Source organism: Scyliorhinus canicula, chromosome 22 (genome assembly GCF_902713615.1).
Source record: "Scyliorhinus canicula chromosome 22, sScyCan1.1, whole genome shotgun sequence".
In the NCBI taxonomy this organism is placed as follows: Eukaryota; Metazoa; Chordata; class Chondrichthyes; order Carcharhiniformes; family Scyliorhinidae; genus Scyliorhinus; species Scyliorhinus canicula.
Genome location: NC_052167.1, coordinates 12207641 through 12231116, shown reverse-complemented (window position 1 = coordinate 12231116; position 23476 = coordinate 12207641). Strand labels below are relative to the sequence as shown.

Genomic DNA, 23476 nt, shown 5'->3' with positions numbered 1-23476 from the left:
TGGTCGGTGCCATACTTGCCGCCCTTATATACACTGGATAATGGAGGTACCCCGCCCCTCGTGAGGCGCACCTAATCTGCAAGGAGCATGGGGAAGACAAGTATTCTCATCCCGTATCCCCGGTGCGGGATATTACATGCCCCTTTTTGGTGATGCAGTGATAGCCCAGATTGCAGTCACATTTACAGCCAGCCATATTATGAAAACAATGCTGTAAAAGATCATTGCCCCTATTCTCAACTCTGGGAGCTGCAGTTCTGAGAGGGTACCATTTTCTACTTGTGCTTTTCAAATGTGAGTTTGACATTTTCATAACCCTGGAACAAAGCAAAAAAATAATTAATCTAAGTCATCGAAGGTGGCAGGACTGGTTGCAAACACAGTGAATAAAGCATACAACATCCCAGGCTTTATTAATAGCGACATGAAGCAGAAGAACAAGGAAGTTATGTTAAACCTGCATAAAACACTGGTTCAGTCTCAACTGCAGTGTTGCATCCAGTTCTGTACACCACACATTAGGAAAGATGTGGGGGAAATAGAAAATGCAGAAAGGATTCACAACAATTGTTCCCAGGACGAGGAACTTCAGTCACAAAGATGAATTGGAGAAATTGGGAATATTTTCCTTGGAAAAGAGGGGGTTGAGAAGAGATTTGAGAGAGGTATTCAAAACCACGAGGGTTCTGGACCGTAGTAAAAAAACCAACATAAGTGACCTTTACCTGAATGCTCATAGTATTCGGAATAAAGTAAATCAGTTGATGGCACAAATCATCGTCAATGACTATGATTTAGTGGCCATTACTGAAATATGGTTAAAGGACGGTCATGACTGGGAGTTAAATATCCGAGGGTATCAAACTATTCGGAAGGACAGAGTGGATGGTAAGGGAGGTGGTGTTGCTCTGTTATTTAAGGATGACATCCAGGTAATAGTAAGGGATGACATCGGTGCTATGGAGGATAAGGTTGAATCCATTTGGGTGAAAATCAGGAATAGTAAGGCGAAAAAGTCACTGATCGGAGTAGTCTATCGGCCACCAAATAGTAATGTTCTGGTGGGGCAGGCAATAAACAAAGAAATAACTGATGCATGTAGAAATGGTACAGCAGTTATCATGGGGGATTTTAATTTACATGTCGATTGGTTTAACCAGGTCGGTCAAGGCAACCTTGAGAAGGAGTTTGTAGAATGTATCCGCGATAGTTTCCTAGAACAGTATGTAATGGAACCTACAAGGGAACAAGCTATCCTAGATCTTGTCCTGTGTAATGAGACAGGATTGATTCATGATCTCATAGTTAGGGATCCTCTCGGAAGGAGCGATCACAATATGGTGGAATTTAAAATACAGATGAAGGGTGAGAAAGTAAAATCAAATACTAGTGTTTTGCGTTCAAACAAAGGAGATTACAATGGGATGAGAGAAGAACTAGCTAAGGTAGACTGGGAGCAAAGACTTTATGGTGGAACAGTTGAGGAACAGTGGAGAACCTTCCAAGCGATTTTTCACAGTGCTCAGCAAAGGTTTATACCAACAAAAAGGAAGGACGGTAGAAAGAGGGAAAGTCGACCGTGGATATCTAAGGAAATAAGGGAGAGTATCAAATTGAAGGAAAAAGCATATAAAGTGGCAAAGATTGGTGGGAGACTAGAGGACTGGGAAATCTTTAGGGGGCAACAGAAAACTACTAAAAAAGCTATAAAGAAGAGTAAGATAGTGTATGAGAGCAAACGTGCTCTGAATATAAAAACAGACAGTAAAAGTTTTTACAAATATATAAAACAAAAAAGAGTGGCTAAGGTAAATATTGGTCCTTTAGAGGATGAGAAGGGAGTTTTAATAATGGGAGATGAGGAAATGGCTGAGGAACTGAATAGGTTTTTTGGGTCGGTCTTCACAGTGGAAGACACAAATAACATGCCAGCGACTGATAGAAATTAGGCTATGACAGGTGAGGACCTTGAGAGGATTGTTATCACTAAGGAGGTAGTGATGGGCAAGCTAATGGGACTAAAGGTAGGCAAGTTTCCTGGCCCTGATGGAATGCATCCCAGAGTGCTAAACGAGATGGCTAGGGAAATTGCAGATGCACTAATGATGATTTACCAAAATTCACTAGACTCTGGGGTGGTCCCGGTGGATTGTAAATTAGCAAACATGACACCACTGTTTAAAAAAGGAGGTAGGCAGAGAGCAGGAAATTATAGGCCAGTGAGCTTAACTTCAGTAGTAGGGTAGTAGGGATCTATCATCAAGGAAGAAATAGCGAGGCATCTGGATAGAAATTGTCCCATTGGGCAGACGCAGCATGGGTTCATAAAGGGCAGGTCGTGCCTAACTAATTTAGTGGAATTTTTTGAGGACATTACCAGTGCAGTAGATAATGGGGAGCCAATGGGTGTGGTATATCTGGATTTCCAGAAAGCCTTTGACAAGGTGCCACACAAAAGGTTGCTGTATGAGATAAAGATGCATGGCATTAAGGGTAAAGTAGTAACATGGATAGAGGATTGGTTAATTAATAGAAAGCAAAGAGTGGGGATTAATGGGTGTTTCTCTGGTTGGCAATCAGTAGCTAGTGGTGTCCCTCAGGGATCCGTGTTGGGCCCACAATTGTTCACAATTTACATAGATGATTTGGAGTTGGGGACCAAGGGCAATGTGTCCAAGTTTGCAGATGACACTAAGATGAGTGGTAAAGCGAAAAGTGCAGAGGATACTGGAAGTCTGCAGAGGGATTTGGGTAGGTTAAGTGAATGGGCTAGGGTCTGGCAGATGGAATACAATGTTGACAAATGTGAGGTTATCCATTTTGGTAGGAATAACAGCAAACGGGATTATTATTTAAACGATAAAATATTAAAGCATGCCGTTGTGCAGAGAGACCTGGGTGTGCTAGTGCATGAGTCACAGAAAGTTGGTTTACAGGTGATTAAGAAGGCAAATGGAATTTTGTCCTTCATTGCTAGAGGGATGGAGTTTAAGACTAGGAAGGTTATGTTGAAGTTGTACACGGTGTTAGTGTGGCCACACCTGGAGTATTGTGTTCAGTTTTGGTCTCCTTACTTGAGAAAGGACATATTGGCACTGGAGGGTGTGCAGAGGAGATTCACTAGGTTAATCCCAGAATTGAAGGGGTTGGATTATGAGGAGAGGTTGAGTAGACTGGGACTGTACTCGTTGGAATTTAGAAGGATGAGGGGGGATTTTATAGAAACATTTAAAATTATGAAGGGAATAGATAGGATAGATGCGGGCAGGTTATTTCCACTGGCGGGTGAAAGCAGAACTAGGGGACATAGCCTCAAAATAAGGGGAAGTAGATTTAGGACTGAGTTTAGGAGGAACTTCTTCATCCAAAGGGTTGTGAATCTATGGAATTCCTTGCCCAGTGAAGCAGTTGAGGCTCCTTCATTAAATGTTTTTAAGGTAAAGATAGATAGTTTTTTGAAGAATAAAGGGATTAAGGGTTATGGTGTTCGGGCCGGAAAGTGGAGCTGAGTCCACAAAAGATCAGCCATGATCTCATTGAATGGCAGAGCAGGCTCGAGGGGCCAGATGGCCTACTCCTGCTCCTAGTTATTATGTTCTTATGTTCTTATGAAAGGATCAAGAACGAGAGAGCACAGATTTAAGGTAATTGCCAGATGAAGCAACAGACATGTGATGAGGGACATCTTCATGCAGCAAGTGGTTAAGATCCGGAATGCACTGGCTTAGAGTGTGGCAGAAGTACAATGGAGGCATTTAAGAGGGGATGGTTTTACCTCAAAACGAAGGAACTTCAGGGTTATGGGGAGAAGGCAGGGAGATGGCAATTAGGTACAGTGTTCATGCAAAGAACTGCACGGACAGATGGGCTGAATGGCCTCCTTCTGAACTTCAGAAATGTCTGTGAATCCATGGAAAAGATGATTATGCAAAGAAATGTAAAACCTGCAGAGTATCAAGATATCAAATGCATCTTATAATGTTGTTTTTTTTTGCAGGTTAATTGAAAACATTGATCTAACTGTGTACCGGTTTAAGGCTTTTGGCAAAGATTTCATGAAGAAACAGAAGATGAGCCCCGATGCTTTTATCCAGGTTGGATTGCAATTATCCTTTTACAGGCGAGTGTCTGAAGTTTCAATGTGCCCTGATCTGACTGTAGAGAATATTGGAGAGCAGAGTATTGCCCCAGGCTGCTTGATCAATCAACCTTGTTCTTTCCACAGACTACATCAAAACATAACCTACTGTCATCGCTGTTTCTGTCCAAATACTTTGACTTATTCAACAAAGGAATTGGAACTTTTCCCTGTCTCTCAAAAGACAAAACAAGTAGAACAAGTTAAAATATCCATCCAGCTCTATATTTTGCTTGATTTTTCCCTGATCAGTTTCCTTCCTTGATTTGAAACTCCAGGTTCCTGCCAGTGTCACAACCAACATGGTGCACACGTCATTCAATTGTCTCTATTGCTGCTTAAGCTAGTAGCCATCCTTCTGTAGGGAAAATATCTTTTGATTTGCTTGAGGCTTTTACATTCATGGCCTTTAATTCTGTGTTGAGCATCTGTGGTTATTGACCCTTACTCTGCTGTGTTGCCCTTTAAGGAAAAATGACCACGTCATCCCTTTCAGTATTTCAGCACACTGAATTTATTAATGACTGCTGTGGGAGGCCTTGTAGCTCCATGGTAGTGGGCTACCTCTGGGGCAGAAGCTTTAGTTTCAAGTTCCTCTTCAGAACCTGACGGCCCTGGAAGATGTGTTTGTTACGTGACCAAACAGATTGATCATCGGCCTTTAATTTGTCCAATATGTTTGATGGCACGCAGTAAGAGTGGGGGTGATGGCAATGGCAAAACTCTGCGGTACTTAGCCAAGCATGATCATGGACTGGTCCATGGTCACTGTCACCACCTTAGGGCATGGCACCTAAAGGAGAAGGAGGAATGATTGTCTTATTTTTATGGCCACTAATTCTGGTACCCCCCTCCAAGTGGTGACATCCTTTTTATATTTACTCAATCAAATGTCCCCATGATGCTATGGTAGCATTCTTACTAACAGCTTTAGACTGATTAGATACCTTCAGAGAATGCACAATAATAACAAACAAATAGTTTTTCCTTTCCACTGCACTAGTGGATATCCCTTCGCGATGTCTTACCTCTGCCTCCACAGTGGGCAAGATCAAAAGCTAAGAGGACCTGTTTTAAGGGGTGCTGACCTTCATTTCTCAGCCATCTCACTGTCCTATGAGGCAGTAAAGCCCCCATTTTGGTTTGCAGTAATCCAGGTGTGATGCAAGTCCAAGGTCTTGCAATAAAGGTGATATTTCTGTAGAAAAAAGAAAAAACACACTTCTGTTCATCAGTCCTCAGTAAGAACCCTTCCAGGGCTAAATCACATTGCTGCAAAGTCAAGTTCTTTCATTACGTTTGCAAGGTAGCACAATGTACCAAACATCAATCATAATAATAGCTTATTGTCACAAGTAGGCTTCAATGAAGTTATAGTGAAGAGCCCCTAGTCACCACATTCCAGCGCCTGTTCGGGGAGGCCGGTACAGGAATTGAACCCGCGCTGCTGGCCTTGTTCTATATTACAAGCCAGCAATTTGGCCCACTGCTAAACCAGCCTCTGCTTCAGTTCCTGTTTCAATGTGCATATATTTCTATTTAAATCTGCATTAAATCCCTTCTGACATTCCTAATCTCATAACATTATCAATATCTCATGCTCATCATCCAGCCAAAAATATTGGCAAACTGTCCGATATTTCAAGCATTCTCTTAAGTATCATTTCTGGTTGCTATGAAAAGCAGGGATCTAGCAACAGATGCCTCTAAGAACTTAATTAGTTATTACCCTCCAGCCAGATATTTTTCCATTTATCATCACTTGCTGCTTTTCAATGCCAAAGCAATTTACAATCCAATTAACTAATAAACCCAGTAATAACACGATGCTTCTAAACGAGATAAAAGCTCATTTGTGGAACTTCATCAAATGCTTTCTGAAAGTCTAAATAGATTTAGGCCATGTGTTCGCCTTCGCCAGTTCAATTTGGTTATGTCTTCAAAGAATGTCAGGAGACTTGTGAGGCACAACTGGTTGATTCTAAATTAATGCTGACAATTTCTGATTTCAAAATCTAACTCGTTGTATTTTAGATCAGGAGAATCCACAGGATTAGCAGATATTCCAGCCAGCAATCTGCCTCGGTGTGACATGTAACCTAATTAGCATCAGTGCAGTGGTCCAGGTTTAGGATTTTGTTCTAAAATCAAGCTGGTTACCCTGGGTGCGTATGTGAAGACGTTATCCAAATACACTGATTGATAATCTTGCTGTTCCACTCACTGTCAGTGTAGGCTAGCCTAGTTGATAAAGAGGAAAGCACAATGCAACCATGTGTATCGCTGTGTTACCGGAAGTGCATGGCCATCGATGCTGAGGCATCACGGTGGCGCAGTGGGTTAGCCCTGCTGCCTCAAGGCACCGAGGTCCCAGGTTCGATCCCGGCTCTAGGTCACTGTCCGTGTGGAGTTTGCACATTCTCCCTGTGTTTGCGTGGGTTTCGCCCCCACAGCCCAAAAATGTGCAGGGTAGGTGGATTGGCCACGCTAAATTGCCCCTTAATTTGAAAAAATGAATTGGGTACTCAAAATTTATTTAAATAAATAATCGATACTGAGGCCATCAAATAGTGTATTAAATGGCAGAGCTTGATGTAGCCTAGGATCTGCCTCTGCTCTCATTTCCTATCTACCTCCGCCTGGAGTCTGAGACTAGTTGCACACATTAATTTACATGAAGAAATGGGAAAGGGAAGTTCCAGCAACAGAGATTATTGTACTATATCCTTCTCTGGAAAGATAGCAAGAACTTGATGCTTATGACACAGGACGGACCACTATAATTTCAAACACAAAGGCAGCAACTCCCGAGGGAACAGAGGAATAATTTAACTGAGATTAAACCAAACCTATAATCTGGAATGACTCTGATAGGTTAATTTACACAGTGTTTTTTTTATTGTCACAAGTAGGCTTACATTGACACTGCAATGAAGTTACTGTGAAAAGCCCCCAGTCGCCACATTCCGGCGCCTGCTTGGGTACACAGAGGGAGAATTCAGAATGTCCAAATTACCTAATAGCATGTCTTTTGGGACTTGTGGGAGGAAACCCACGCAGACACGAGGTGATCGTGCAGACTCCTCACATATAGTGACCCAAGCCAGGAATCGAACCTAGCACCCTGGAGCTGTGAAGCAGTGCTAACCACTGTGCTACCGTGCCACCCAATTAAGTCACTGCCTTTGCCAGACACCTTACTACTGCTACCCCCATTTGGGACACAAGTTGTTGCATCTCTCACTCAATTTCTCATTTCCTTGAAGATTCTTGAACGCAAACCATCTCATGCCCTGGGTGAATAAAATTCCTTGAGATTCTTCATAATGCATACATTAGTGGCATCTAAAAAGCTGTGTATTTCAAATTAAAATGATTGCATTTAGAATGTAATCATAATTTATGAGGTTTGCTATGAAAAATCATTATTGTACATCTAATATTTTCTAGCCTTCTGTGATATACTTATCATAGTTAATCCTGAATTGATTTATCTGTTTTATTGCTCGCCTTCTCTAAGACATGACTTATGATCCTTTCCTGCAGTCGCTAATCTAGCTTCCTATTATCCTCTTTCTCTTGTATTCATTTCATATTTATCCTTGGCTGAGTTTTTCACATTCCTCATGAAGATTTGTTTCTTTACCTTAAAAATAATCCGCTCTTCCTTCACAATAGTCTTGGTCTTCCAAAATTTCTCTTCCTCCCGGGGACTTTTCACAGAGCTAAATATTGCTGTTTCTGTTTCTAATCCAGATACCATGGAAGGCTTGTCCCCACTTACGAAAGTGCTTCAACACGTCGCTTCCACGAAGGAAGAGTTGATAATATCCGCTCAGCAACTAAAGAGGCACTCGATTTTGTAAAGGCAATGATAGACGGGGGAGCGTCGCTCTCGGTGTGTCTTTCTCTTCATTTCTCTCCATCCCTCCCTCTCCTCACTTTGCCCGATTTTTATTTCTGGACTTGAGTGTTGCTGAAAAAAACATGGCTTTTCGTTTTACACTCATGAGGGCAATCCGCAAGAATAGCAAATAGAAAGGCAACAACAATTTATACTGCATGGGAAGAGAGTACTGGTTGGTTGGAAAGTTGACTCTGATTCGTTGAGGCATTGCCCACAAAGATCTCTATCCTTCATGGCCCGTCTTGGCTTCTGTCATTGCCCCACCATTCTGCTGTGATGTCACAGGATTCAAGAGTCATAAATTTCAAACCAGAATTGGAAAAATAATGGGAATAAAATGACAATTCTCAGTGCGACAGGGAAAAGGCAGGCGAATGCAATTAAGTGGAGTGCTTTTTCAAACTGACACAATGGATTGAATGGTCTCCTTCTGTACGATATGGTTCTACACAAAGACCTGACAAATTTGACTGAAATTCCTTTTGCTGCTATTTTAACGTCATTTTAAATGGGTTAACACCTCTGCTAAAGTAGCAGAAAACAGACTTCATCTAAATCATGAAAGTCCTCAAATATTAATAACCGACATCAGAGGTTCAGGGTCCAAATCTTTATTTTTTTTTCAACCTGACATGGATATTGCTTTTTTAAAAGTTATTTCACGGGATGTGGGCTTCGCTGGCTGGATCAGCATTTATTGCCCAGCCCTAATTGCTCTTGAGAAAGTGGTGGTGAGCTGTCTTCTTGAACGGCTGCAGTTATCTGGCGTAGGTGCATCCACAGTGCTGTTAGGGAGGGAGCTCCAGGATTTTGACCCAGAGACAGTGAAGGAATAGCGGTACATTTCCAAGGTGGAGTGGTGAGTGACTTGGAGGGGAACTTACAGGGGGGAGTGTGGCTTGGAGGGGAACTTATAGTCTGTGGTGTTCCCATCCATCTGCTGTCCTTGTCCTTCTAAGTGGTAGAAGCCGCGGGTTTGGAAGGTTCTGTCGAGGGAACTTTGATGAATTGCTACAGTACATCTTGTAGATTGTACATGCTTCTACCATTGTGAATTGGTGGTGGGGTGAGTGGATGTTGAAGGTGGTAGACGGGGAGCTGATCAAGCGGGCCGCTTTGTCCTGGATGGAGCTGAGCTGTTGTTGGAGGTGCACTCATCTAAGCAATACTCCATCACACTCCTGATTTGTGCCTTGCAGATGGTGGACAGGGTTTGGGGAGTCAGGGGGTGAGTTAGTTGCTGCAGCATTTCAAGCTCTGGCTTGTCCTTTGAGCCACAGTAGTTACATGGCTGACTCAGTTCTGTCTCTGGTTAATGATAACCCTCAGGATGTTGATTGAGGGGTTTTAACGATGGTAAGTTATTGAATGTCAAAGGGAAATTGTTGGATCCTCTCTCTTGTTGAAGAGGTCATTGCCTGGTGGTGCAAATATTATTTGGCCAGGTCTTTCTGCATATGGGCACAGACTGTGTCAGAATCTGAGGAGTCGCGAATGGTGTTGAGCATCATCACTTCTGACCTTATGATGAAGGGAAGGTCATTGATGAAGCAGCTGAGGATGGTTGGGCCTGGTACACTATCCTGATTAACTCCTGCAGTGATGTCCTGGGACTGAGCTGATTGGCTAACTGACAGAAGACAGAGAGTTGGGATAAGAGCGGCATTTTCAGGATGGCAACCTGTAACTAGTGGAGTGCCACAGGGATCTGTTCTGGGGCCACAATTAATTACAATACATGTTACTGACTTGGACGAGGGAAGTGAATGGACTATTGCCGAGGTTACAGATTACACAAAAATAGGTGAAGGTGGCACAAAGAATCTACAGAGGGAGATAGACAGGTTAGATGAGTGGGCATGAACTTGGCAAATGGAATATAATGTGGGAAATGTGAAGTCATGCACTTTGGTTGGAAGAATAAAGAAGCTGAATATTGATTAAATGAAGAAAGACTGCAGAAAGCTACAGCACAGAGGGATTTGGGGTCCTCCTGCATTGATCACAAAAAGCTAGCATGCAAGTTTATCAGGTAATTGGGAAGGCAAATGGAATTTTTGCTTTTATTTAAAAGGAAATGGAGTATAAAAATAGGGAAGTGCTGCTAAACTATACTAGGAAATAATTAGACCACATCTGGAATACTATGAACAGTTTTGGTCCCCTTATCTCAGGAACGATATACTGGCATTGGAGGCAGTCCAGAGAAGGTTCTGCGTATGGAGGCATTTTCTTATGAGGAGAGGTTGAGTAGATTGGGTCTGTACTCATTGGAGTTTAGAAGAATGAGAGGTGACCTTATTTGAGACATCTAGGATTCCAAAGGAGTGACAGGGGAGACGCTGAGAGGTTGTTTCCCTTTGTGGGAGAGTCTGGGACCTGAGGGCATCATCTCAGGGTGAGGGGATCATCCATTTAAGACAGAGATGAGGGTGAATTTCTTCTCTCAGAAGATAGGGAATCTGTGGAATTCTTTACCACAGAGAACTGTATGGGCCGGATCATTAAGGCTGGTTTGGCACAGGGCTAAATCGCTGGCTTTGAAAGCAGACCAAGGCAGGCCAGCAGCACGGTTCAATTCTTGTACCACCCTCCCTGAACAGGCGCCGGAATGTGGCGACTAGGGGCTTTTCACAGTAAATTCATTTGAAGCCGACTTGTGACAATAAGCGATTTTCATTTCATTTCATGCTCAAGGCTGAGGTAGGCAGAATTTTAATCAGTAAGGGAATCGAGGGTTATGGAGATGAGGTGGGAAAGTAGAGTTGAGGATTATATCAGGTCATTCATGATCTCATTGAATGGCGGAGTAGACTTGATGGGCCAAGTGGCCTACTTCTGCCCTTAGGTCTTATTGCTGTGGGTCTGGAGTCATACGTAGGCCAGATCAGGTTAGGATGGCATATTTCCTTCCCTAAAGGACATCAATAAACCAGTTGGGTTTTTATAATAATAGTCACTATTACCAAAGTAACTTTAGAATTCCAGATTTATGAAATGAATTTAAATTTCACCCGCTGCTGTTGTGGGATTCGAACCCAGAGAATTAGCCTGGGCCTTGGATTGCTGGCTAGGCAGCATCAGCACTGCGCCACCACATCACCCTTCCATTTGTACAAATACTAGCTGTAGTTTTATCCTCTTAGATCTTTGTGTTTTGTTCTTTGTGTTTTGAATGTATTTATTCACTGCACGTTCTACTTCCGGCTATTGTAAGTCTGTAAACAGGTGTTGGAGAGTGTGAACTAGTGAGTGCGTGTTTGACACATCTCTGTCGCAGAAGTGAGTCCGTGGGCGTGTCTGAATGTATGTGAGAGGTAAACCGAATGAGCGCATTGAAGTATAAAGCTGAAAGACTAATGGGATGTATATGCACTGGAGAATGAATGTGTGTACCAACAAAAACCTACATTTATGTAGCACCTTTTAACAATACTAAAATGTCCCAAGGTGCTTCACAGGGGCATTATAATGCAAAATTTGAGGTTGAGCCACTTAAGGATAAATTAAAGCAGTTTGCTCAAAGAGGTGGACTTTAAGGAATATCTTGAAGATGGAGAGGTTTAAGGATATAATCTAGAACTTAGGGTCTTGGGAACATGGCCACCAATGGTGGAGCAATTAAAGTTCGGAATGCTCAAGAATCCAGTATTACAGGAGTAATTCTTGTGGGGTTAGAGAAGATTAAGAGGTGGGGAAGGGTGAAGTCATTGGAGGAGTTTGGAAACAAGGATGAGAATGTAAGGGGAGGTGGTGGCATAGTGGTATTGTCATTGGACTGGTACTCCAGGGAACCAGGGTAATGCTCTGATGCCAAGAAAAATTTAGAATTAAAAGTCGAATGATGACCATGAAGTCATTGCTGTAAAATCCCCATCTGGTTCACTCATGTCCTTTAGGGAAGGAAATCTGCCGAGTTTAACTGGTCTGGCCTACATGCGACTCCAGAAAGGTGGCTGACTCTTAGATGCCCTCTGAAATGTCTGGGCAAGGGTATTTGGGGATGGGAAATAAATGCTGGCCCAGCCAGTGACACCCACATCGAATGAATGAGTTTTTAAAAAAATGGAGCCATTGCTTAACTGGGAGACAAGATAGGTCACCAAGCACAAGGGCAAAGGGCACTTGAAGTAAGAATGCACCCATCCAATGGAGTGTATAAGGGGATTGTGTGTGCAAGTGACCAGGTATTACACATGCCTCAACCAAATATGTATGTTTGATGGCAGGACTCAAAGAAGATGGAGCTTCTGTGGGCAGCAATCGATGCACAGACCAATTACACTATCCTTGTAAGTGAAAATAATTTCAATTTCAAATGCTGTGTTAGCCAAGTAGAAGGTTTATTGATTACATCTTTTGCAGGCTAATTAATTAATTACTTAACATTAACAGTGAAGCAGTAAGTCATGTATTTACTAACTGGCTGCACATCTACCTTGAGTATTTTTATTAGTTATTTAATAAATCTTCTAGTTTTCAATATTTCATATCATCTTCTAACAGGAAAGTATGGACGGAGTTATTTATGATCGCAAGACAAGAAAATAATCCATATTGTAAAATAACAGCTTTATGGCTCAGTGTAAGGATATTTTACTGTGCTGTGATGTTTCAATTTATTAAGTTTCGTCCGGACCATATTCTATGCTGCAATCTATTATAAAGCGGATTTAATTTTATTTATTTTTATCAGCAATAATTTAAGTCTCTCTGACATTCACAGATACAATTTTTTACTGTATACCAGCACAACTGGGATGACTGGTTTTAATTTAGTTATAGAATAGATGACTGGAAATTTGGATAGAACACATCAATTTGTTTTACTTCCAGCTGGTGGAAACTGAAATTGAAATTCAAAGGGGACGATCGTTCACAAAATAATGCAAATGCACGAGTCAATGATCCCACATCCTTTTCAAATGACACCATCGTTTGGAAATAGCCCACAGTTGGGTGAATTCGCCCACTCTCCTGCGTATTGTTCAGCAGCGCGCTGTGGCTGGCAGCAGGATTTTCCGTTCCCACTGTGGGCCAATGGGATTCCCCATTGTAGCCACCCCAGCACAGGGGTGAGAGTGCGCTGCTGGTGAAACAAAAATGGCCTCCTTCTGCATTGTAGCGTATGCATGGATCCCCAATCATCAGCACTTACTGAATACTGTTCTTCTATCACTGCAATAACCCATTCTGTTTGATCGGTGTCTCTCCCATCCCATCAGCTCTTAATCGCTCCTACAGTCAGTTAGTTCCCCTCTCAGCACATTCTGCACCCTCAGTGCTGCTGCCTTGCCTATAGCTCTATCAAATGGTTCAACCAAATCTTAGAGCATACTATTCCTGGGTAATGCAGCAATTTATCGCATCCCCTATCGAAATACACGGCAAAAAAACTGTCCCTTATCAACATTAACCATATTTTTTCACATTGTCTTATTTAGATGTCTGGTACTCAGATTTCAGAATGTGCGGAGTAAGATGCACGTAGTGTGTTGTGGGGGTCAGGTGTTTCCACACACAGGTATTGGGGAAGGAAAAACATACCGTCCAGGACGCCAATCTCCCTTGCTCCTCGGCGGCTGGTTAAATAGGGCATCAGCATTTACCGTGGGCACTTTACCCACCCCACCCATTTCAGCAAGCAGGGGAACATGGTATTAAGGGAGGATATAGACGGTTATCACCCCATAATTCCTCATTTCTCCTAGAAATTTGCTCATTTTCCACCCAGTTCCACAATCGGGGAAAAATGCTGCAGCTCTTTCTGTTGAGGATGTTAACTGGGGCTGGTTTCTGGTCTCTGGGTAAATCAGGACCTCAAGCAGGTACAGACCTGTCACTCACAGGTGTAGAATGTCTAATGGCTGCTTCATGTGCGGTCAGAGAATAGGGTGACCGGACGTCGCAGTTTTGTCGGGACCAGTCCCGTATTTTCTGTAAGTACTCGGGGGTCCTGACAATTTCCTCAAATTTGTTGAAACGTTGGCTTTCCCCTTTTTGGGCAAACTTTCAATGTTGCCGATGGGGACACGGTGGAGACAAAATGCTAATTGAGCTGGAATATAAACTGAGAAGGTACAGCCAGGCTTGAGACACACACACACACACACACACACACACACTGGGTTGATCGACAGCTGTGTCCCATGGAGACACCCCCAGACAGAGAGAGAGGTCCAGGAGTTCTCACAAGGTCTTTCCAGGCCACTCTCCCGGATGTAGTGTGGACGGCATCTCTTAGCAACCATGCCCTTGCTGATTTTGGAGGATGTGTGGCAGGTGCTTCAGTTCCAAACAGAAGTGCTCAAAGAGGTGGCCAGGGAAAAACAGCTCGGTGCTACACTGCAGTGGGGTATATCTCACATCACCTTAATGTGAAACTCAATATCACCAAGAATTAGGGAATGTGTCCTGGATTTGACTGGTCGCCCAGTTGACGGGTGACCTTCTTGTTTGTCCGTATTGAGTCCGATGGCTGGTGCACTTTGAGCAGAAGTGCGTACATATTTACATCTTGCCAAAAAAACCTCTTCACACAGTTAGCAGTTACGGCCTTGAAATCACTGCCTGGGAGTGTGGCCGATGCAGCTTCGAGCGAGGCATCCAAGAGGGCACTAGATGGTTATTGGAAAAGAAGCAATCTGCAGAGCTACGGGGAGAAGGCAGGAGAATAGCTCTGGGCGAAATGCTGATTCGGAGGGCCGGTGCAGCCACGATGGGCTGAATGGCCTCATTCTGCGCCATAACAATTCTGCGATTTTAAAAATAACTTTGGGGGCTATGTCGCCCCTGAAAAATGGGTGCTACTCGGCCCAATTTGTAGACCTTTCATTTTATCACTTGACAATGTTAGTTGATGTAAAATAATGAAATACTTTCCCATTTTGGACTACATTCTAGGCTATTACTGGGATGGCAATAGACAATCACTTACTGGGACTGCGGGAGATGGCAAAGGAACTGCAAATGGATTCACCTAAAGTGTTCACTGATAAAACATACCTGATGAGCAACCATTTTGCCCTCTCCACCAGCCAGGTCAGTATCTAAGCATCATTGTGCTAAGATTCCTCAATTTGTTTGTATTGGTTAAGTAAGAGTGTAAAAGAGGAATACCTCATTGTCAATGCAGGTTAGAATTCTGTGTCCTATGCCATGGAATGAAAGGGCACAAACCTCCACACAATCTCTTTTCCAGTATTGCGTTGTTGGGAGGCTAACAGCTTCCACGGAAATGAAAATGAAAAATGAAATGAAAATCGCTTATTGTCACAAGGAGGCTTCAAGTGGAGTTACTGGGAAAAGTCGCCACATTCCGGTGCCTGTTCAGGGAGGCTGGTATGGGAACTGAATGAGGGAGGGGAAGGTTGAAAGGCAAATCACACTGGGCATTCTCATGCACTTGTTGCCCATCCCCTCATTGGCCGTGAGGGGGCAGTTGAGCCAACCTCATTGCTGCTGTGGGTCTGGAGTCACATGTAGGCCAGACTAGGTAAAGACGGCAGATTTCCTTCCCTGAAGGACATTAGTGAACCAGATGGGTTTTTGCGACAATCGACCATGGTTTTATGGTCAGCATTAGACTGATAATTCCATATTTTTATTGAATTCAAATTTCACAATCTGCAGTGGTGGGATTCGAACCTTGGTTCCCAGAGGTGTGGCGACTAGGGGCTTTTCACAGTAACTTCATTAAAGCCTACTTGTGACAATAAGCGATTATTATTATTACTAATAGTAAACTGCTTTCAAATTCTTGAAAGGCATCAATTGAGGTTTAAAGAGCAGTGACATATGATGTAAGACGGTGTCGTCCCTTTCTACCAGTCGGTCATACATGTCGCTACCGTTCCCTTTCTCTAGGATACTTGCGTCCAGTAGGTCTTCCAGTAGTGTCTGTCGTGGCGGTTGTGGGTACGTCCTTGTCTCCTTTCGTAGGAAGTTTTTGAGCTGCAGGTACCGTAGCTCGTTCCCCCCAGCTAGCCGAAATTTCTCTGTCAGTTCGTCCAGTGTAACTTTAATAAAATTTAAACGACAACCTTTATGCTCCCCTCTGTTCCAAGAGCCAGTTACATAACTGGTCAAATAAGTATTGCCACTATTAATCTGAGTCATGTTGAACTCTTCACAATAATTGCACCTTTATGTTATTATACTGTCTTCTTTTGTTCCTCTAACTATTCCGTTTCCAGGAAAGGACTGTGTTATTTTAGGGAGAGGATTATTGAAAAACTAGTCTATTAAGCAAGTCTATCTTGTCAAGGACATCTATGCATGGTATATGATGGAAATTTGCCATAGCAGTATTAATGGGACAAAGTCACACAGTTGTGTGTGTACAATTGTGCAGGGACAGCATAAAGGTTGTCGTTTAAATTTTATTAAAGTTACACTGGACGAACTGACAGAGAGATTTCGGCTAGCTGGGGGGAACGAGCTACGGTACCTGCAGCTCAAAAACTTCCTACGAAAGGAGACAAGGACGTACCCACAACCGCCACGACAGACACTACTGGAAGACCTACTGGACGCAAGTATCCTAGAGAAAGGGAACGGTAGCGACATGTATGACCGACTGGTAGAAAGGGACGACACCGTACTGGACGCAACAAGAATGAAATGGGAGGATGACCTGGGGATTGAGATAGGGTGGGGACTCTGGAGCGAAGCACTGCATAGGGTCAACTCCACCTCCATGTGCGCAAGGCTCAGCCTGACGCAACTAAAAGTGGTACATAGAGCCCACTTAACAAGAAACCGTATGAGTAGGTTCTTCCCAGAGGTGGAGGACAGATGTGAACGGTGCCAAAGAGGCCCGGCCAACCACGCCCACATGTTCTGGTCTTGCCCCAGACTTGTGGAGTACTGGACAGCCTTCTTCGAGGCTATGTCCAAAGTGGTGGGGGTGAGGGTGGAGCCATGCCCGATAGTGGCGGTCTTCGGGGTTTCAGACCAGCCAGATCTATTCCTGGGGAGGAGGGCGGACGCCCTTGCCTTTGCCTCCCTGATCGCCCGCCGTAGAATCCTGTTTGGCTGGCGGTCAGCAGCACCGCCCAGAACTGCAGACTGGCTGTCCGACCTCTCGGAATCTCTCCAAATGGAGAAAATCAAATTCGCCATCCGAGGGTCAGACGACGGCTTCCGCAGAACGTGGGAGCCACTCATGCAATTGTTCCGGGACCTGTTTGTGGCCAACGTACAAGAGGAAGAATAGTCGGGTGGGCAAGAATCAGGGGAAAATGGACGGGAATCGGGGGAAGGTAGCCCGGGGGAGGGGGGGGGAGGGTTACAGGTTCGTTATGGGGGTTTGATGGCTAGCTAAGGCCCAAAACCAAACTGTAAATAAATGCCTATAAACATGTGCCTCGGCCATATTGGGGAATGTAAAATATGTATGCAGGCTAAAGGGGGCGGCCACAGTTGTTATTATGAAGATGCTTACCTGTAAATATACATGTTAATTTTTGCGTGTTTTTTTTCTCTAATAATTTGTAATTTGTCGGATATAAAATATGAAAACTCAATAAAAAAACATTTAAAAAAAAAATTTTTTAAATTAAAGTTAAATAATACCCGCGTTCCGAGAGTGTGGGGCAGATAAAGATAGCGAGGCTCTGCTTACCCAATTAAGCCGCCCGCATCATAGTGCAGCATCACTAAGTCCTGCCTTTTGCTGTCCTACAGGTAACGACTACATCAGAAACCTTCCTGTTTTATGGTGCTGTGGTTCCAGATGGCTATGGTGTTTCCTACAATGTGCACTTGGACCAAATCATCTTCTGCATTTCCTGCTTCAACGATTGCAAAGAGACCTCTGCTGCTATGTTCGCAAACGCCGTGGAGAAGAGCTTTCGAGAGATGAAGGACCTGTGTGCAAAGTGCAACGCCAAAGCCAAGCAAAGTTTCACGGGAAACGCAACACAGAAAGTTCAAAATGGGAGGAAATCTTGCCATTAAAAGTTCTCACACTCTGGTTGGACTATGAAATGCACAAATGGTCATTTTTCTATGCAATGCATTAGCATACTCTCATCAGTCTCAATCCATTTGGAGCTTGTAAGGGATCTGATGACACATCAACTTGTTACTGTTCATACATTATGTCTGAAAAGATTATAAACGAGTCAAATTATAACATTCGCTCTACCGTAATTGTATGTTTAAACCATGGAAAATTGAAAACGTTATATGTGCTGCATAACAATCCTGAATAGATGGTCTGCCAAACATAGGATTATTAGTGATGTAATTAAATCTGTGCCATCTGACTCTCATCTCTGTATCATTTATGTAACACATGAAGAGAATGTATTTTGTTTATTGACGAGCTTGCTTTGTGCTGTTGTGGTAACATAATTATAAAAGGTAGAGAACTGAATAACTTTGGCAACCATACCATTTGAATCACATTGAACATAAAATATTTATTTTACGGCCATTTGTTTTTCATGTAAATTGCAAAGTCGCTGTGCCAAAAATGTTGTGTTCCTTGGAGAATATGAGCTTAACTATAAATGTTTCACATGTTTTGGTGTGAGTTCTGCTGGGTGTATTCCTGTACAAGCTATTGTAGCAATAGGATGTAAAACTATAACCCCTGGTGCTGTCACAGCCCTGGCTGCATTCTCACAGTTTCCTTATGGGGTCAAGACATGCCCTGTGTTTCGTTCTGTAAATAATTATGGTGGTGTATAATTGCTGTATAGTGTACCTATATGCCAATCAGATGAAACTATTTTTGTTTAAAAGTCAGAATTGTTGCACTTCTGCTCTTATTTATATATAAATTATGATTATGCAACAAACGGAGCATATTTTACAGACCATCATAGGAAAGTCAAATATATATGTATAGTGAGAACAGTCCAAGAATTATTTATTGTACATAGATACATCTTGTAGAGAAGTAAGGAGATGCAGAGGTGACTCTGGTATTTCATGTTGGAAACTGATAAGAAAAATCTATGTATTTTGCAACGTATGTTATGTTCAGACTGTGTGTTTCTGTCTGAAATGTGAATTAGTGCGAGTGTTATTAACTTTATGCTCATTGTCCTTTGCAAAATCTTGCCTGTAACACTGCCTCTACAGACAGGGTGCTTAAAAGTTGGTGCCAGTGATCAAGTGAAGAGAAAACTATCATGGACAATTGTGTGGTCTTGTTCAATAAAATATTTAATGTGGAAACAGTGAGCTTATTATAATTCCATGCATAACGACTTGTGCTGATCCTGTGTGTTGAAACCTTGTGTATCTCCGTCTCCGAGTAAGCCAGTAATCTGCTAGATGCTAGATGCCGAGCCTTAAAGCATTACCAAAAATAAAGTGTTACTCTCGTACGAGTGACAAACATAAAAATAACAATGTCATAAAAAAACTACAGAACAGTCCTCGTGTTCATCATATATTTTTGTTCCTGAATCCTGATTACATATTTTTAACATTTTGGATATGAAACGTCTTAGTTATGAAGGAAACCTGAAAAATTCTAAGCTTTTTCCGAACTGGAAAAGGGAGATATAAGTGGAAGATACAAGAGAGGCTTTCATAATGATGAAAGACGTTGACAGGGTAAAATGTGAAAGATTGTTTCCACCAGTTGACCACAGGCATTCAAGTGGAAAGGATGTAACCCATTTAGTGAAGAAATTAAGGTGTTAATTAAATTAAATGGAAGTTGAGAAACTAAAGTACACTATGCTGCATTTAAACGGGTACCAAGAAGCTGGTGAAAAATACTACACAGAAGCGTAGGAATTCATAAGAACCTTGAATCCCTTACTGTTGCGAAATTTGACGATAAGAAAGGGCCATCAAAAATTTATATAAGGACAACTAAAATAATGATTGATATGTCTTAATTTTAAAAAATTGCCCTTGAGGCCTGAAATGGACAAAGTCAGCCTGTTTTAATGAACCACAGAGACAAAGCCCATGTCTTAAAAAAAGCCAACACAGAGTCAAAAACAGTGATATAGGTCAGTCATCCTTTGGACACAAAAGGTGGGCTTTATCTTTAACTTCCCTGAATGGTAAAGTAAAAGATACCCTGAATAAATTATACTGGATTGTGAGTATAATATTCTTCAAATCAATATTTGTTTGAATATCTAATTATTAATTAAGGTGAATTTAATGAAAAATGAAAATCGCTTATTGTCACGAGTAGGCTTCAATGAAGTTACTGTGAAAAGCCCCTAGTCGCCACATTCCGGCGCCTGTCTGGGGAGGCTGGTACGGGACACTGTATGTACAGTTAGCAATCATGCTTTAATCATCTTTGATTGATTATGGCTAACACATTATTAAGGGAATGCAGTGTTGAATATTTACTTGTCTTTGAACAGTCAATTTCTGTACAATAAATATTCTTAAGCAAGTCCAAAGGTGTGCATATTAGGTGGATCAGCCATGCTAAATTGCCCCTTAGTGTCCAAAGGATAGGTGGGGTTACGGGGATTGGGTTTAGCTTGGGTGATCTTATGGAGGATTGGTGCAGACTTGATGGGCTGAATGGTCTCCTTCTGCACTTTATGGGTTCTATATCTATAATAAGTATTAAAGAGTTGTAGTCTAATATTTGTATCTTCATGAGCCTTTTTATAGATAACCAAATCCTAGAATTCTTGAGTTAGGATTCCAAATGCTGACATTGGTAAACATAAAAAGTTGTTTCTACTATAATACACCTGTAGATATATTCTATCCTGAGATAATTTTGCTAGTTTGAAAACTGCTAGGAAGGAGGATATTTAATTGCGGGGCCCAATCTATAGCTGACAAAATAAACTAACTTCCTTTAATGATCTGGCATTTCCCTTAGTTGAGGGTTTAAGCAAATAATAAGTCTGACTGCTTAGGTTGGGGTGTAAAGATAGTAGAACCATTAACACAAGTGGTTATCACTAGAAAGGTGAAGGAATACATTTATTCATAGAAGTTGAACTGTCACAAATGACTACTGATAAAGCAATTGGATGAGCATTTGAAGATGAAGACAATGAACAGAACAGGGAGATAATAGTAGAGAGCTAGAATGACCTCCTACTGTGCTATAAATTCTGCACTTCCTTTTATAGTCAATATAATCAAAGGTTTGATTGTTGCATTCTTGATGAGTTGACTTTTGCTTAATTTAAAACGCCGATTAAATCTAGATTTTTATTTTTGTCCAAAAGTGCAGCTTCGGAACAAGTATGTGCAAATTTATGTGGCAGGTTGTGAGATTAAACGTCACTCCTGATTGATCAGAGTGGAGTAAGATAAAAATGATTTTGCCGTAAATCCACTAACAGAGAGCATTGTAAAGTAGGACTGGAAAAGCAAAGTGGCACATTACATTTCTTCATTTGCCACCACTAAAACCATCTTTCTAATCTCTGTATCAGTGCATTCACTGATAACCAGGAGAGGTTTAAACAGCATAGAGAAGGCTTTGCGAAAGTCCAACTGAAATTCAGCTGTCAGGGAGAATCATTGACTGGAAAGGACCCACATTCGGAGAAGAGTGACAGATTAGTCTGTGCGGAGAATTGTCAAAGCCAACTAAAATATCAGGAGTGCAGAGAAGTGGGAGATTCCAATGTCATTTTCACTGAGAGAAACTGTTCTGAATTAATAAGCTTCATGTATTCAAATCACATCATAAAACAACCCACAAAGAACAGGCGTTGATTTTTCTTTTGAATTCCCACATATTATGGTTCAAGAAAATATATTTTGCAAATTGTCACACAGCAGTGATACGCTCTTAAATCGTTCTATTCAGCCTTAGAATTGGAATTTATTGTGATTCATACCTGCAAGTGGATTTCAGCATGAGCTTCAGCTGCCATTGAGCATGCTTTGTATTTTATTAACATTGTAAAATATATTATAAAAATAATATAGTTGTTAGGAAGCAAGGCTGTGATTGAATCTCAGCATCCAGGTGACACCTATAAACAATTCCAGTTTCGCTCTCAAGGCTTGTGTCACCTAAGAGCTGTGTCAAAATTACAGCCTTATTATTCACTTTCAAACAGCTATAATTCTGGTCCAGTTTCAAGTTACAGGCCCAGTCTTTGTCATCCAATAAATAAATACAAAATTCAGGTGATGGTAAATAGAAGGTATTGCAGAAACATGAAGAAATAAACATATATACCTTAACATTTTTATATAATCTTAGCACAAAATAAAATCTCATACACGATTCTTATTTTTATACAATCTCCCAGGGTCATTTTGTAGTTTGGAATGTCCCTTTTGCACCACAGGATACTTAAAAGAAAAATCTCAAAGTTCTCTGGAAATTCCTCAGTATATACGTTCTACAGCAGCCGAATATCAGTTAGCTTTTACTCAGTTACAAAGCCTGTTTGTGTTCTAGTCACCCATGTTTGCAGTCAGCTCTTCACCAAGCTTTCAGGAACTGGTTTAGCAGTTCCTCGTTAATATAATGCTTAGTATCTCTGCCAGTCACGCAGGAAACCGAGGTTCAATTCCCCGACGGGGAGCTTTGTAGCTGTTCAGAAGCTGCACTGGCATCAGGGGCTGCACGGTAGCTCCCTGGCGCTGTGAAGTGATAGTGCTAACCACTGGTGTGAGGGGGGGTGGGGACCACTGGTGTGAGGGGGGATGGGGACCACTGGAGTGAGGGTGACATGGAGTGAGGGAGGGCACTGGAGTGAGGGGGTGAAGGGGGCACTGGAGTGAGGGGGTGAAGGGGGCACTGAAGTGAGGGGGTCACTGGAGTGAGGAGGGACACTGGAGTGAGGAGGTGAAGGGGGCACTGGAGTGAGGGGGTGAAGGGGGCACTGGAGTGAGGGGGTGAAGGGAACACTGGAGTGAGGCGGGACACTGGAGTGAGGGGGTGGATAACTGGAGTGAGGGGGTGGATAACTGGAGTGAGGGATGAGGGGACAGTGGAGTGAGGGGGGTCAGTGTAGTGGTGGGGGGGTCAGTGGAGTGGGGGGATCAGTGTAGTGGGGGGTTCAGTGGAGTGGGGGGATCAGTGTAGTGGGGGGTGTGTAGTAGGGGTGTTCAGTGGAGTGGGGGGGGTCAGTGGAGTGGGGGGGTTAGTGGAGTGGGGGGGGTCAGCGGAGTGGGGGGGGTCAGTGGAGTGGGGGTCAGTGGAGTGGGGGGTCAGTGGAGTGGGAGGGGGGGTCAGTGGAGTGGGTGGGGTCAGTGGAGTGGGGGGTCAGTGGAGTGGGGGGGTCAGTGGAGGGGGGGTGGTCAGTGGAGTGGGGGTTCAGTGGAGTGGGGGTGGTCAGTGGAGTGGGGGTGGTCAGTGGAGTGAGGGGAGCAGCAGAGTGGGAGGGGTCAGTGGAGTGGGTGGGGGGGTCAGTGGAGTGGGGGGGTCAGTGGAGTGGAGTGGGGGGGTCAGTGGAGTGGGGGGGGGGGGTCAGTGGAGTGGGGGGGGGGGGGTCAGTGGAGTGGGGGGGGTC

At 42.9% G+C, this 23476-nt stretch overlaps 1 protein-coding gene across 2 annotated transcripts in view; it reads left to right on the top strand.

Annotated features, from left to right (window-relative positions):
- The window catches only part of chata (choline O-acetyltransferase a), a 42171-nt gene extending 22936 nt beyond the window's left edge, over positions 1-19235 (top strand). For both annotated transcript variants that reach the window (XM_038782912.1, XM_038782911.1), the window contains exons 11-15: positions 3998-4120; positions 7895-8036; positions 12275-12337; positions 14949-15086; positions 17733-19235. In XM_038782912.1, coding sequence (XP_038638840.1) covers positions 3998-4120; positions 7895-8036; positions 12275-12337; positions 14949-15086; positions 17733-18005 — 739 coding nt within the window. In that variant the 3' untranslated portion in view covers positions 18006-19235. The remainder of the gene's footprint in view (positions 1-3997; positions 4121-7894; positions 8037-12274; positions 12338-14948; positions 15087-17732) is intronic.
- The last annotated feature ends 4241 nt before the right edge of the window (positions 19236-23476 follow it).